A 17,087-nucleotide genomic window follows, 5' to 3' on the forward strand; every position below is an offset into this window, starting at 1 on the left:
GATTTCCTCAAAGCAAAGAGTGAGAGAAGTATAAGTAGTCTTAGGCTTACCTATGCTAACATCTAATGTTCTATGAATCTTCACAGAATGCACATGTATTAAAGACTTAGTCACCAGGATATGGAACTAGTGAGAGGTGATGGAACCTTTAGGAGTTAGAGCCTAGCGACAAGAACTTAGGTCATTGGGGGTATGCCCTTGAATGGATGATATTGGAACCTCAGGCCCCTTTTATCTATTCTTTGTTTCCTGATAGCTGTGTATGGAACAGGCCCCTTGTACTGTGCACTTTATTATGAATTTCTGTGCTGTCACAAGCCCAAAGCAGTAGTCAAGCAACCATGGACTGAAAATTCTATGAGTCAAACCCATGAGTCAAAACAAACCTTTCCTACTTAAAAGTTGTTAATTTCAGTATTTTGCCACAGTGATGGAATGGTGGCTAGCAAAACATTCTTACCATTTGATCCTATGACATAATAACTCTTAAATATGGCTTAAGTATTTGTTGGTTTGAATAAGTAAGAAGAATTTGAGCATAGGGGAGGGTAGTACCAAGAGTCCAAAGGTGTTTACCCATCATTAGAGGTGAGAACTGAAGGAGCATAGTCCCAGTCTTCTTCCTCAGCAGAAATATAATGTATCCAAGTTTTAGGGTACTTCTTGGCAACCGAGCGAATTTGGATAAAAGGAGAGTTATCATCATCCAGTATGAACATGTCCATTTCTGAATCAAGATCATCATCATAATCTTCCATTTCCTCATTATTTTTCTTTTGCCATTGGGGTTCCTCAGGGCAGCTATCTACTTTGACATAAGCTTCCATGCCATCTGCAGTCAGACAACCCAAACAATGTCAGAAGATTGCTTCTCTCCTTCCTCCCTCTCTCTCTTCCTCTTTCTCTTTTGCCCCTCTGCCATGTGTATCATTTTCCTGTACTGTAATACAGAAAGAAAGCACCTATCAAATGACAATATCTTGATATTGTGCTTCCTGGTCTCTTGAACTGTGTGAGATAATAACTTTGTTTATTACAAATTACCCTATTTCTGATATTCTGTTCTGGCAATATAATAGGCTAAGCCTTAAATGGACATAACTAAGACAGAGTTATTAGGCTGATTCAAGACAAAAAATGAAAAATACACAAGAAGAAAATGGAAGTAAAAGGATTATCTGATATGAATCTGCACAACTACTACCCAAAACATCATGTGACCAGGAATTGATACTGTAGGCACATTTGTTCATAGGATCTTTGCTCCTTTGCAAAACCTCCATCAAAATAGTCCTTGAAAACATCATGTGACACCTCATTTCCCTAGATTTCTCATGGAAACATCTCTTCCCAGAGTACTGAAGCCTAGTTAATGGGGTCAGGCTGAGAAACCAATAACATACTCTCTTCATTTTTCCTATCTCATTCATTCCTAAACTATGTCTCCTCCTTCTTTCACAGATATTTAACTAAAAGCCCACAATACTATTGTACTAACAATAAAGTCCTTATATACTCAAGATAAAAATCTTCACATTAGAAGATTTCAGTTGAAGTCTAACATAATCTTAACTCTATAACAGCATTTCTGCAACACATTGTATTGTACACTGCCCAGGAAATTTCATTAAGATTAGAATAAAATATTTTATAACATTCTTTTTAAGATCCAAAATAGTAGTACCATGCTTATGGGAAGAGATACGACAAAATAGCAGGAACTGTCCAAGATCTATCAAGAGTATTTGAGCAGTAAGGAAAGTTATTGGTGATATTTCCAAGGAAGCCTGACGGTGGTTCCTCACGAGAAACGTGTGACCTTCGAGGAATATTGAGTGTACTTCAGGGGTGGTGCCCATTCCAATCACATGCCAGTAGATTGATTTCCTATGGCATCCAATTAGACCTGTAAAATGGGAATGAGACAGCTATGACAAAGAAATAGGGAACTTGAAACTGAAAGTACTTGCTAGAAGAGGATAGACAAAATGACTCTACAAATTTTACTGCTACCTTAACTTATAAACAAAGTTGCCATGTGGAATGAGTTAGTTTATTTTCAGGACCAAACATTTGTTCATAACAACAAATGAATGTCAAAAAATAGTTTCCATGAATAAAGGTGGTTGCTGCTAAAAACAAAACAACAACAACAACAAAAAAAGAAAAACAAAGTTGCCAAGGAAGTTAATTAGGGCACTACCAAACCAACAGCTCTTGCCAAAGCCACAATTGACTATCATACTGCTAAACAACATGAACATGTTTATTTGATTTACTATTTAGTTTTGCTTTGGTACATATTCAGTGGTTGCTAGAACCTTCCATAGCTGATATTTTCTATTATTCCCCAAAGCTGATTCATCATTTGGCTCTAAATTCTAGCTTGAAAATTATCTTTCCCTTAGATCTCTTTTAAAGATACTATCCTACTCTATTGTCCATCTAATTCCTCTTCTTTTATATATGAACAACTTCTTCCAGGAAAAGCTTCAAGAATCTTATCGTTGCACTCCAAATTGTCACAATGATCATTTTGTGTGGAGTTCTGTTTTTGTTTATACTAATAGTAATTTTATTTCTGAATACTAATATCTTTTATTTATTAACATTTCTGTTTTATTGTTTTTTAAAGTCAATTTAAAATGTATTCTCTTTTTTGATTTTACTTTATTGGAGATTTTGTCTATCTACTTACCATTGTTTGTATTTTGACAATCGTATTTCTAATTTTATGAACACCTACTTATTCAAATTTTTTTCTCCTTTGGGATTATTTTACTATCTTTGCATATTGCTTTCATGTTTCCAGTTCCTCTTAAATATCTGTTCATCCTGAAGTCCATTCATTTAAGCAAAAGGAAAGGGCCTTAATTTTTGAGTGACATAAAGAGGATTCAGTTGCTATATTTAAACAAACAAACAAACAAAAGCAGAGGCTAGAATTTAGTGGGCTTTTTACTTGGATGCAGAACTCTCTGAGAGGTGGAAAAAAGAGTTATGGTTTTGCTGCCCCAATCCCTAAGCCCTAAGCCCCAGGGCACATTCTGTGTTCCTCCCTCTCCCACCTCAGCCACAGCAGCCAGCCAGCAGGTAAGAATCCTGTGGGCAGGCCACTCCACCACCACTGCCACCCACTGGACTCTGTAACCAACAAGACCCACTCTGCTGCCGAAACCCACCAAACCCATCATACTCCTCCTGGCCAACCACCCCCCACAAAATCAGCAGCCCCTAGAGGCACAAGCACCACCTCCACCATTTGGAAGAAGAGCCCTTAGAGGCACAAGCACCACCTGCACCATTGGAAGAAGAGCAGCCTCCCTGTGAACAGCCTTCTCCAGCAACATCAGCAGATCCTACAGGCACAAGCACCACTCACACCAGCTGGAAGAACAGTCACAGGCAAAACCTACACCAGTTGGAAGAACAGACCCCATAGGTACAAGTAATGCCCTCACCAGCCAGAAGAACTGGTCAATATGCTAGATCTAGGCACCCAATCCCCCACAAACCTCAGCTGAGACAACCCTACTCAACCTGAAAACCAGCCAATCACCAGAACCCTTGGCCATTCAGGCCAAAAGACAATAAAGGAAACAGACAATAAAGGACCCAAAGACCCATCCCACAAAGATACCACAAGAGTCAACACCTACTCATATAATTATCCTAAACCAAAATGGCAGTATAAGAATACATTTAACAACATAAAGAGTAATATGGCACCATTAGGATCTAATGATTCTGCAACAACAAGACCTGAACATCCTAAAGCAGATGAAGCAGAATAAAACAAGCTTAAAAATAACTTTATGAAAATGATAGAGGCTGTTAAAGAGGAAATGAATAATTCTCTTAAAGAAATCAAGGAAAAGACAAAAAATTCGAAGAAATCAATAAATCCCTTTAAGAAAACCAAGAAAAAAACAAACAGTTGAAGAAAACAGTTCAAGACTTGAAAATTAAAATAGAGGCAATAAAGAAAATACAAACCAAGGGAATTCTGGAAATGGTAAATCCGGGTAAATGAACAGGAAATATAGATGTGAGCATAACCAACAGAATACAAGAGATGGAAGAGAGACTTTCAGGCACTGAAAACATGATAGAGGAAATAGACTCATTAGTCAAAAAAAATGTTAAATCCAACAAATTCTTAACACAAAACATCCAGGAAATCTGAGACACAATAAAAAGAACAAACCTAAGAATAATAGGGATAGAAGGAGAAGAATTCCAGCTCAAAGGCACAGGAAACATATTCAACAAAATCATAGAAGAAAACTTTCCCAACCTAAAGAAGGAAATACCTATGAGGATACAAGTGGATTACAGAACACCAAAAGATTGGAACAAAAAAAAACAGTCCCCTTGACACATAATAATCAAACCACTAAACATACAGAATAAAGAAAAAATATTAAGAGCTGCAAAAAAAAAAGGCCAAGTAACATATAAAGGCAGACACATCAGAATAACACCTGACTTCTCAATGGAGACTCTGAAAGCCAGAAAGTACTGGACAGATATTTTGCAGACATTAAAGAGACCATGGATGCCAGCCCAGACTACTATACCCAGCAATACTTTCAATCACCATAGATGGAGAAAACAAGACATTACATGACAAAATCAGATTTAAACCAAACCGATCCACAAATCCAGCCCTACAGAAAGTACTAGAAGGAAAACTCCAACCCAAGGAAGTTAGCTGCATCCACGAAAACACAGGCATAGATAATCTCACATCAGCAAATTCCAAAGGAAACACACACTACCAACAACAACAAAATAAAAAAATAACAGGAATTAACAATCACTGGTCATTAAAATCCCTTAATATCAATGCACTCTATTCGCCTATAAAAAGACATAGGCTAACAGAATGGATAAGAAAACAGGATCCGAGGTTGGGGATTCAGCTCAGTGGTAGAGCGCTTGCCTAGCAAGCGCAAGTCCCTGGGTTCGGTCCTCAGCTCCAGAAAAAAAGAAAAAAACAAAACAAAACTGTAGATGTAATTCAGTGTAGATGTAGCCAACGGTTTTATCAGACAGAAAACACAGAACCAATTCAGAGAAGAAAGCCAAGAGGTCAGAGCCAAGAGCCTCACCCTTCCTGATTCAGGGATCCTCCTCAGCCAAGAGAGCTCTCCGAAAGAGGAGCCCTCCTTCCTGTGTGTCTGTCTCTCTAGTCTCTCTATTCTGGCTTCTGATGGGTTGTAAACCCAATCATGTGACTGCCTCGTCACTGCCTGTATGTACCGCCCTCCAGGTCCTTAAAGGCGTACACCACCACTGCCACGCACTTGCTATGGCTCTAATAGCTCTGACCCTAGGCAACTTTATTTATTAAAATAACACCACATTTCCCCTTTTCTAATTTAATAAAAAGAAAAAAAAAGAAAAAGGTTATAACTAACAAAAGAAAAACTACATACAAAAGTACAATAACTATATACAATGTCTAAATAATTTCTAGTCCATTTGTATTTGACAAATTCAGAGAAAATAATTTCATTATTTATCTTATTTCGTTAAGTCCAAAATGTTTCTAATTCACTTTCTATCCTAATTAATCTTCAACTATAACTAACTAATCTTCAACTATAACTAACTAACTTTCAACTATAACTAACTAATCTTCAACTATAACTAACTTTCATTTCTTTATATCCTAATAGTTGGTAATAATAACATTCAAGGATCAGAAAATTGCATTGTTAAATGAACGGTATAAGTACAATTAGAAATATACATATAGCATTTTCTAACAATATCAATTCCAATATATATAACTTGTATACAGTATAAAACAATCCAATCCAATGTAAAATACTTAAAACTAGTAATTGTCTTTTTCTTCTTCTTTCTTTTCTTTTTTTCCTTTTTTCTTTCTTAAATAAGAACCTTAAATCTAATCTCCTTTGCTTAGCCTTTTTCCTAACCCTTGACAACAACTTGTAACCAACCCCCTAAACAACGAAAATTATCCCAGACCCAAAACCCATTAAAAAGATCAAAAAACCACCTGCCCCACACCACCTCTTTGGGAATGTGGGCGTCGTATTGTTAAAATTGCTTCCTACTGGGTATGGGCGAAGTTATCTTTATCCTGAAAGAAAAATTTTAGGTTAATTGTCAAATTCTAGGAAAGGTAACCATATCCTTCATTATCCAGTCTGTGTATAATGCCAAAGTTCAGGGTTCATCTCAAGTCCTTATTCAAGTAGTCTTTGAGACTGGATCATCTCAGCTAGTCATCTCAAAATTACTCTGAGCACCTTGTAGTTCAAAGCTGATCAGTTGTCTCATTTGTCCAGTGTTCTTTAGATTCCTTAACCTCCATTCTCCTAAAAGACAAAAACAAAAACCTTTCCCCAAGACTAATTTTTGGGGATGTTCCTTTTTGGCAAGTTACTATCTGATTAAATGAATAGACATGTGTTACTGGTATAAGTTAGTTTAAATTGGATGTTCATGTTGGTTGATGAACTATCACCTCCTCTAATTAAGAGGTTTCTCTTGTTCAAATCGAACCTTTATCAATTTTGATGGTACCCACAACTTATCTTCTCCTGTAGAAACAAAAGCAAAACCTCGTCCCCAACGTAACACATACCCTGGTTTCCATTCTGAGGTCAGCACATCCTTAAAGTATATAGGCTGATTTAATTCTGTAGTTTTTTCTATTATCCAATGTCTCTCTGCAGCTGGTGTTCCTTTCTCATTGGCATTAAGAAAATTCAAAGTTAATAGAGCATTATGCAGTCTGTTTCTGGGGGTTTTTGTTACCCCTTTCTGTTTATTTAGCATATCCTTTAGAGTTCTGTTTGATCTTTCTATAACTGCTTGACCTGTAGGATTATGTGGTATGCCTGTAATATGCTTTATATTGTAATAAGCAAAAAACTGTATCATTTTAACAGAGACATAAGATGGAGCATTATCAGTTTTGATTTGTGCAGGTATACCCATGATGGCCATAACTTCTAGCAAATGAGTGATTACAGAATCAGCTTTTTCAGAACTCAAAACAGTTGCCCACTGAAATCCTGAATAAGTATCGATAGTGTGGTGTACATATTTCAGTTTTCCAAATTCTGCAAAGTGAAACACGTCCATCTGCCAGATTTCATTCCTTTGAGTACCTTTTGGGTTACATCCAGCTGGTAATGGCGTTTGATTGTAGAAGGAACAAGTAGGACATTTCTTTACTATTTTTTTAGCTTGTTGCCAGGTTATGGAAAAATCCTTTTTTAAACCTTTACTATTGACATGATGTTTTTTATGAAATTCTGAGGCGTCCAGCACATTTCCTATCAATAATTTATCAATCTCATCATTGCCTTGTGCTAGAGGGCCTGGCAGACCAGTATGGGATCAGATGTGAGTTATATATAAAGGATGACTCCTTTTCCTGATTGTATCTTGTAATTGAATAAATAGTGAAGTTAATTCTGAAGCATCAGGGATAAATTCTGCAGTCTCGATATGTAATACTACGCTTTCAGCATACTGAGATTCAGTTACTATGTTGAGAGGTTCTGAAAAATCCATTAATACCAACAGAATAGCATACAATTCTGATTTTTGAACTGAATTATAAGGACTTTGAACCACTTTACTTAAATTTTCTGATTTGTAACCTGCCTTTCCTTGTTTGTTGGCATCTGTATAAAATGTATGAACCCCAGATATGGGTTTTTCCCATACAATTCGAGGCAAGATCCAATCAGCTCTCTTTATAAGATCAATTCTATCGCTTTTGGGATATTTGCTGTTAATTTCTCCCAAAAAATTACTGCAAGCTCTTTGCCAAGGTTCACTTTCTGTCCATAATTTTTCAATGTCCTCCTTAGTTAAAGGTACGACAATTTCTGCTGGGTCTATTCCTGCTAATTGACGAAGTCTCAATTTTCCTTACCATTCCAAATCAAGTCAGAGATTTTTTTCCACATAAGTTTTTAATTTTTTATTTGGTTTATTTGGTAAAAATATCCATTCTAATATAATATCTTCCCTCTGCATTAATATTCCTGTAGGAGAATGTCTAGAAGGTAAAATAACCAAAATGCAATCCAGCTTTGGATCAATACGATCCACGTGTCCTTCATGTACTTTCTTTTCTACCAAGGCCAATTCTTTCTCAGCTTCAGGTGATAATTCTCTTGGACTATTTAAGTCCTTGTCACCTTCTAAGGTTTTGAACAAATTATGCAGTTCATCATTTTTTACCCCAACAATAGTTCTTAGATGAGAAATATCTCCAAATAATCTTTGAAAATCATTAAGAGTCTGTAGTCTATCTCTCCTAATTTGCACCTTTTGGGGTCTAATTTTTTGTAGCTCTATTTTATATCCTAAATAATTAATAGAATCTCCTCTTTGTATCTTTTCAGGAGCAATTTGTAATCCCCAGCAAGGCAAAATTTTCTTTACTTCTTCAAACATTCTTTCTAAAGTATCTGCATTTGAGTCAGCTAGTAAAATATCATCCATATAATGATAAATTATAGATTTAGGAAATTTTTTATGTATCACTTCCAATGGCTGTTATACAAAATATTGGCACAGAGTTGGGCTATTCAACATTCCCTGTGGGAGGACCCTCCATTGAAATCTTTTAACTGGTTGAGAATTATTATAAGTAGGCATTGTGAAAGCAAATCTTTCTCTGTCTTTTTCTTGTAAGGGTATTGAAAAGAAACAGTCTTTTAAATCAATAACTATGAGAGGCCATCCTTTTGGTAACAGAGTAGGCAAAGGAATTCCAGATTGTAGAGATCTCATTGGCTGAATTACTTTGTTAATTGCTCTAAGATCTGTTACCATTCTCCATTTACCAGATTTCTTTTTAATAACAAATACAGGAGAATTCCAAGGGCTGGTTGATTCCTCAATATGCTGAGCATTTAACTGTTCTTCTACCAGCTCTTCTAAAGCCTGAAGTTTCTCTGTTGTTAAAGGCCATTGCTGGACCCATACAGGCTTGTCTGTTAACCATTTTAAAGGTAGAGCTGTTGATGTCTTTGGAAGATCATCGGTTGTTGTGCCCTGTTCTTGTATAACATGGATGGTTGGTGACCATTCAGAATATCGCCTTCTAATATTTCTCTCAGAAACATGTGCTAGTTTATGATTTGTTTCTGAGACTGGAGGGATGTTAATCTGAGTATTCTATTGTTGTAACAAGTCTCGGCCCCACAGGTTCATAGCTATGTTAGCTACATATGGTTTCAATTTTCCTCTCTGTCCTTCTGGACCTATACATTCGAGCCATCTTGCACTCTGTTTCACCTGAGATAATGTCCCAATACCTAACAGTTGAACGTTTACCTGCTGAAGAGGCCAAGTTGGATGCCAAAATTCTGGTGCAATTATGGTAACGTCCGCACCTGTGTCTACCAGACCAGACAATAAAACATCATTTATTTTTATCGATAATTTTGGTCTTTGTTCATTAATAGAAGTTTGCCAAAAAATTTTCTTTATGTTTTCTCCTGAATTTTCTATTCTCTCTGTTTCATCATCCTGACCAGCATGACTTATTCCAATAGGCATTTGGTTATTTAATTGCTCTGGGTAGGGGTTTCCTCTACGACTGCAGGAAAGGTTTGAACTGGATTTGCTATTGGGGCCTGCATGAGGCCCCTCTGGGAGTTTCCCGAAGACTGAGGCAAAGGATTACCCTGTCTGTCCCTTGTTGATCTACATTCCTTGGTCCAGTGTTTTCCCTTACCACACCTTCTGCATACTCCAGAAGGAAGGGGCATTCTGTTGCCATTGTTCCTTGAGGAAACATTGTTTCTAGGAATGACCTGTTTACAGTCCCTTTTCAAATGTCCTTGCCTTCCACATCCAAAACATCTAACATTCCTCAAACCTCTTGAAATTGCTTCTCCTACCCACGTATCATCATGCTCATGAGTTTCAACATTAACCGTGTCTCTAATCCAATCTTCCAAAGGTGCAGATCTTGCCTTTAACGGCCCGATTATTGTTTTGCATGCTGCATTCGCATTCTCAAAGGCCAAAGTTTCAATTATTATCTTACCAGCTTCTGAATCCGGGACCATTCTCTTTACTGCTGAAGCCAGTCTTTGTAAAAAGTCTGTGAAAGATTCTTTTGGGCCTTGTATAACCTTTGTAAATGACTCAGTTTTTTTACCTGGTTCCTCAACTCTGTCCCATGCATTCAAGGCTGCTGTTCGACATAAAATTAGGGTTTGGACATCATATAAACATTGTGCTGGTGCTGAAGCATATTGACCTTCTCCCATAAGCTGATCCTGGCAGACTTGTATTCCTTTATCCCTCCACTGTTTTTCTATGTTTTTAGCTTCATCCTTGAACCAAGTTAGCCACTGAAGCCTTTGACTGGGTTGCAGAACAGCTTGTGCCAGCTCCCGCCAATCCTGTGGTACAATCCTATTATATGTTGACCAAGAGTTTAACATTTGCTTTACATATGGGGAATGCATGCCATAAGATACTATTGCCTCCTTAAACCTTCGTAAATCTAACATTTCGATTGGAGCCCAAATATTTTGTGTAGTCATTTGATCAGGCAACTGCTGTACGGTTACTGGACAAACTAAGGGTGACTGTGTGAAAACAGGCTTTCTGTAACCCTATGATCCAATCTTGAAGCAACTTCACTGTTAGTTTCTTCTGTCTGAGTTTTTACAGGTTTAATAGGTTTTTCTAAAGCTGTCATCCTGGCACTTAAATTGACTATCTTCTTAAATAGTAAAATAAGAATAAATATAGTAATAAAATGCATAATTCTATCAACATTAATCTTCTCATATAACTGTTCCATTGTTAGACTGTCTAAAATTGCAAACAAAGCCCAATTTTCTTCTAATGAACACAGAAAACCCATTCTCTTTTTTTTTTAAATGTGGAAAAAAATTTCTCTTTAAATAGTTTCCTTTAAAATATTGGATAACCAAGTCCTTGTAGAACAGTACAAATCCGAGGGAATTTCAAAACAGCCACCTAGTGTCTGAGGTGTGAATCCAGCTTAGCAGTTAAACGGTTTTTAACGGATTCTTGTCACGTTGGGCGCCAAATGTAGATGTAATTCAGTGTAGATGTAGCCAACGGTTTTATCAGACAGAAAACACAGAGCCAATTCAGAGAAGAAAGCCAAGAGGTCAGAGCCAAGAGCCTCACCCTTCCTGATTCAGGGATCCTCCTCAGCCAAGAGAGCTCTCCGAAAGAGGAGCCCACCTTCCTGTGTGTCTGTCTCTCTAGTCTCTCTGTTCTGGCTTCTGATTGGTTGTAAACCCAATCATGTGACTGCCTCATCACTGCCTGTATGTACCGCCCTCCAGGTCCTTAAAGGCGTACACCACCACTGCCACACACTTGCTATGGCTCTAGAAAACAGGACCCATCCTTATGCTGCATACAAGAAACAGACTTCAATTTCAAAGACAGACATTACCTCAGAGTAAAGGGTTGGGAAAAGGTATTTCAATGAAATAGACCTAAAAAACAAGCTTGTATAGCTATCTTAATATCTAAAAAAATAGAATAAAATTAAAATTAATCAAAAGAGATGGAGAAGGACATTTTATATTCGTCACATGAAAAAAAATCATCAAGATGAAGTCTTAATTCTGAACATTTATGCCCCAAATACAAGGGTACCCATATTTGTAAAAGAAACATTACTAAAGCTTAAATCACACATCTAACCCCACACATTAATACTGGGAGACTTCAACCTCCCACTCTCACCAATGCACAGGTCTGCCAGACAGAAACTTAACAGAGAAATAAGGGAACTAAGAGATGTTATGACTCAAATGGACTTAAAAGACATGGATAGAACATTTCACCCAAACACAAAAGAATATACCTTCTTCTCAGCACCTCATGGAACCGTCTCTAAAACAGACCACATGCTCAGTCACAAAGCAAATCTCAACAGATACAAAAAAAATTGGAATAACCCCCCTTTATCTGATTGGACCACCATGAATTAAACTTAAAATTCAACAACACTAATTATAGAAAGCCTACAAACTCATGGAAACTGCAAAATGTTCAACTGAATCACCACTGGGTCAAGGAAGAAACAAAGAAAGAAATTAAAGACTTTCTATAATTCAATGAAAATGAATGCACAACACACCCAAACTTACGGGACACCATGAAAGCAGCGTTAAGAGGAAAATTCATAGCACTAAATACCCACATAAAGAAGCTGGAGAAATCTCACACTAGTGACTTAACAGCACAACTGAAAGCTCTAGAACAAAAAGAAGCAAAGTCACCCGGAGGAATAGACACCAGGAAATAATCAAATTGAGAGCTGAAATCAATAAAATAGAGACAAAGTGAACAATACAAAGAATTAATGAAACAAAGAGTTGGTTATTTGAGAAAATCAACAAGATAGACAAGCCCTTATCCAGACTAACCAAAAAGCAGAGAGAGAACATCCAAATTAACAAAATCAGAAATGAAAAGGGGGACATAACAACAGACACTGAGGAAATCCAGAAAATGTTTAGGTCATAATTCAAAAATCTGTACTCCACAAAATTGAAAAATCTAAAAGAAATGGATACTTTTGTGGATAGGTACCACTTACCAAAATTAAATCAAGACCAGATAAACTTTTTAAATAGACCTATAACCTCTAAGGAAATAGAAGCAATCATTAAAAGTCTCCTAATCAAAAAAAAGTCCAGGACCAGATGGTTTCAACATAGAATTCTACGAGAATTTCAAAGAAGAGCTAATCCCAATATTCCTCAAATTGTTCCACACAATAGTAACAGAAGGAACATTGCCAAACTCTTTTTATGAGGCAACAGTTATCCTGACACCCCAATCACTCAAAGATGGAACAAAGAAAGAGAATTACAGACCAATTTCCCTCATGAACATTGATGCAAAAATACTCAAAAAAAAATACTTGCAAACTGAATCCAAGAACACATTAGAAAAATCATCCACCATGAACAAGTAGGCTTCATCCCAGAGATACAGGGATGGTTCAACATACAAAAACCTGTCAGTGTAATCCACCATATAAACAAACTGAAAGAAAAAAAAACCACATGATCATTTTATTAGATGCTGAAAAAGCCTTTGACAAAATCCAACACCCCTTAATGTTAAAGGTCTTGGAGAGATCAGAGATACAAGGAGCATACCTAAACATAGTAAAAGGAATATATAGCAAGCCGACAGTCAACATCAAATTAAACAGAGTGAAACTCAAAGCGATTCCACTAAAATCAGGAACAAGACAAGGCTGTCCACTCTCTCCATATTTATTCAATATAGGACTCAAAGTTCTAGCTAGAGCAATAAGACAACAAAAGGGGATCAAGGGAATACAAATTGGAAAGGAAGAAGTCAAACTTTCGCTATTTGCAGATGATATGATAGTATACATAAGTGATCCCAAAAATTCTGCTCCAGGATGCAAGATTAACTCAAAAAAAATCAGTAGCCCTCCTATATACAAATGAAAAATGGGCTAAGAAATGTGGTGGTATTGTGTTCCCTGGAATATTGTGCACACTAATAAACTTATCTGGGGTCAGAGAACAGAACAGCCACAATATTAAACATAGAGGATAGGCAGTGGTAGCACACACCTTTAATCCTAGCATTCCAGAGACAGAAATCCCTCTGGAATCTCTGTGCGTTCAAGGCCTCATTGGAAACAGCCAGGCATGGTGACACGCACCTTTAATCCCAAGAAGTGAGCCTTTAATCCCAGGGAGTGATGGCAGAAAGCAGAAAGATATACAAGGCGTGAAGACCAGAAACTAGAAGCATTTGGCTGGTTAAACTTTTAGGCTTTTGAGCAGCGATTCAGCTGAAATCCATTCTGAATGAGGACTCAGAGGCATCCAGTCTGAGGAAACAGGATCAGCTGAGGAATTGGCAAGGTGAGGTAGCTGTGGCTTGTTCTGCTTCTCTGATCTTCCAGCATTCACCCCAATAACTGGCCTCAGGTTTGATTTTATTAATAAGACCTTCTAAGATTCCTGCTACAGAGAAAGAAATCAGAGAAGCATCACTTTTACAATAGCCACAAATAATATAAAATACCTTGGGGTAACTCTAACCAAACAAGTGAAAGACCTGTATGACAAGAACTTTAAGTCTTTGAAGAGAGAAATTAAAAAAGATAATAGAAATGGAAAGATCTCCCATGCTCATGGATAGGTAGGATTAACATAGTAAAAATGACCATCTTACCAAAAGCAATCTACAGATTCAATGCAAGCTCCATCAAAATCCCAGCACAATATTTCACAGACCTTGAAAGAATAGTACTCAACTTCATATGGAAAAACAGAAAACCTAGGATATCTAAAACAATCCTTTACAATAAAGCAACTTCTAGAGACTTCAAGCTCAACTATAGAGCTATAGTAATAAAAACAGCTTGGTATAGGCATAAAAACAGACATATGGATCAATGGAATCGAATTGAAGACCCTGACATAAATTCACACACCTATGAACACCTGAGTTTTGGCAAAGAAGCTAAAATTGTACAATGGAAAAGAAAAAGCATCTTCAACAAATTGTGCTGGCATAACTGGATGTCGACATGTAGAGGAATGCAAATAGATCTATATCTATTGCCATGCATAAAACTCAAGTCCATGTGTATCAAAGACCTCAACAAAAATCCAGTTACATTGAATCTGAGGGAAGAGAAAGTGGGAAGTAGCCTTAAACACATTGTCACAGGAGACTACTTCCTGAATATAACACCAGTAGCACAGACACTGAGATTGACAATTAATATGATACCTTCTGAAACTGAGAAGCTTCTGTAAGGCAAAGGACACAGTCAATAAGACAAAACGGCAGCCCACAAAATGGGAAAAGATCCTCACCATCTCCATATCTGACAGAGGGCTGATCTCCAAATATATAAAGAACTTAAGAAGCTAGACATGGAAATACCAAATAATCCAATTTAAAAAATGGGGTATAGGTCTAAACAGAGAATTCTCAACAGAAAAATCTCAAATAGCCAAAAGACATTTAAGGAATTGCTCAACATCCTTAGTCATCAGGGAAATGCAAATCAAAATGACTCTGAGATATCATCTTACATCTGTCAGAATGTCTAAGATGAAAAACACTGATGACAGCTTTTGTTGGAGAGGATGTGGAGCAAAGGGTACACTCCTTACTGTTGTTGGGAGTACAAACTTGTACAGCCACTTTGGAAATCAGTATCGTGTGAGAATCAATCTACCTTAAGACCCAGCTAAACCGCTCTTGGATATATACCCAAAGGATGCTCAATCATACCACAAGGACACTTGCTCAACTATGTTCACAGCAGCATTATTCATAATAGCCAGAACCTGGAAACAACCTAGATGCCCCTCAACTGAAGAATGGATAAAGAAAATGTGGTACATTTACACAATGAAGTATTATTCAGTGGTTAAAAAAAAAACCCAATGACATCATGAAATTTGCAGGTAAATGGATGGAACTAGAAAAAAAAAATCATCCTGAGTGAGGTAACCCAGACCCAGAAAGTCAAACATGGTTGTACTCACTCATAAGTAGATAGTAGATGTAAAGCAAATGGTAACTAGGCTACAATCCACAGCCCTAGAGAAACTAACAAGGAGGACCCTAAGAGGGACACATGAATTACCCTGGGAAGGGAAATAGATGAGATCTCCTGGGTAAACTGGGGGTGGGAGATAGAGGGGTGGAACATGAGGGATTGGGATGATCGAGTTGGGGAAGGGATGGAAAGGGAGAGCAATTAAAGAGGTATCTTGATAGAGGGGCCATTATGGGGTAAGGGAGAAACCTGGTGCCAGGGAAACTCCCAAGAATCCACAAGGATAACACCAGCTAAGACTCCTAGCAATAGTGGAGAGGGTGCCTGAACTGGCCTTGTCCTGTAATCATATTGGTGACTACCCTAAGTGCCATAATAAAAACTTCATCTAGTAACTGATGGAAGCAGATGCAGAGATCCACAGCAAAGCACTGGGCCAAGCTCTGGGAGTCAAGTTGAAGAGAGAGAGGAAGGATTATATAAGCAAGAGGGGATCAAGATAAATGAAGGGGAAACCCACAGAGACAGTTGACCTGAGTTTGTGGGAGCTCACAGACTCTAGACCTACTGCTAGGGAGCCTGCATGGAAATGACCTAGGCCCTCTGCATGTGGGTGACAGTTTTGTAGCTTGGTTTGTTTTGGGGACCCCTAGCAATGGGACCAGTATCTGTCCCTGGAGCATTACCTGGATCTTTGGAACCTACTCCTGTAGTTATATTTTGTTTGTGCTCTAACAAATAAAGCTTGCCTAGAGATCAGAGTGTGGAGCTAGCCACTGGTTAACCATAGAGGTCAGACAGTGGTGTCACACCTCTTTAATCCCAGCACTTGGGATCTCATGCTTTGATCCCAGTACTTGGGAGGCACATGCTTTTAATCCTAACACTAGGGAGGAGGAAACAGGAAGTGGCATGGCTGGGTGGAGAGAGGAATGTAAGGCGGAGGAAGACAGAAGCTCAGCCCCCTTTTCAGGCTGAGGAGTTGGTGAGGTAGGAAGTGGCTGTGGCTTGCTCCTTTGTCTCTCTGATCTTTCAGCATTTTATTAAGACCAATTAGAATTCATGCTACATATTCCCTATGGTGCGATTCCTCGCTTCAGCCTTGATACAGGGAGGAGGAGCTTGGTCCTGCCTCAACTGCCATGTTTTGTTGATTCTCATGGGAGGTCTTACCCTTTCTGAGGAGTGGATGGGGGGAGTAGAAAGGTGTGGGGAGGAAACAGAAGGAGAGGAGGGAGTTTGGTATGTAAAATAAAAATTAATAAAAAAGAGTTATGGTTTTGAATTCCCAAAACCCTGAGGATTGTTTGTGGTGATATATTGTGTACCCTAATAAACTTGCTTGAGAATCAGAGGACAGAGCCAGCCACTAGATTAGACATAGAGGTCAGGCAGTGGTGGCACACACCTTTAATCTCAGCACTTGATATCTCATGCCTTTGCTTAGGAAGCACACACGCCTTTAATCCCAGGAAGTAATATGGAAGGGCAGAGAAAGGTATAT

At 37.9% G+C, this 17,087-nt stretch overlaps 1 protein-coding gene across 1 annotated transcript in view; it reads right to left on the minus strand.

Annotated features, from left to right (window-relative positions):
- Positions 1-17,087, minus strand: part of F8 (coagulation factor VIII) — a 149,690-nt gene that overhangs the window by 117,801 nt on the left and 14,802 nt on the right. Inside the window, exons 6-7 of the mRNA XM_059251568.1 lie at positions 1,685-1,906; positions 577-832 (exon numbers count right to left, since the gene is read on the minus strand). Coding sequence (XP_059107551.1) covers positions 577-832; positions 1,685-1,906 — 478 coding nt within the window. The remainder of the gene's footprint in view (positions 1-576; positions 833-1,684; positions 1,907-17,087) is intronic.

The sequence above is a fragment of the Peromyscus eremicus genome, chromosome X, assembly GCF_949786415.1.
Source record: "Peromyscus eremicus chromosome X, PerEre_H2_v1, whole genome shotgun sequence".
NCBI lineage: Eukaryota > Metazoa > Chordata > Mammalia > Rodentia > Cricetidae > Peromyscus > Peromyscus eremicus.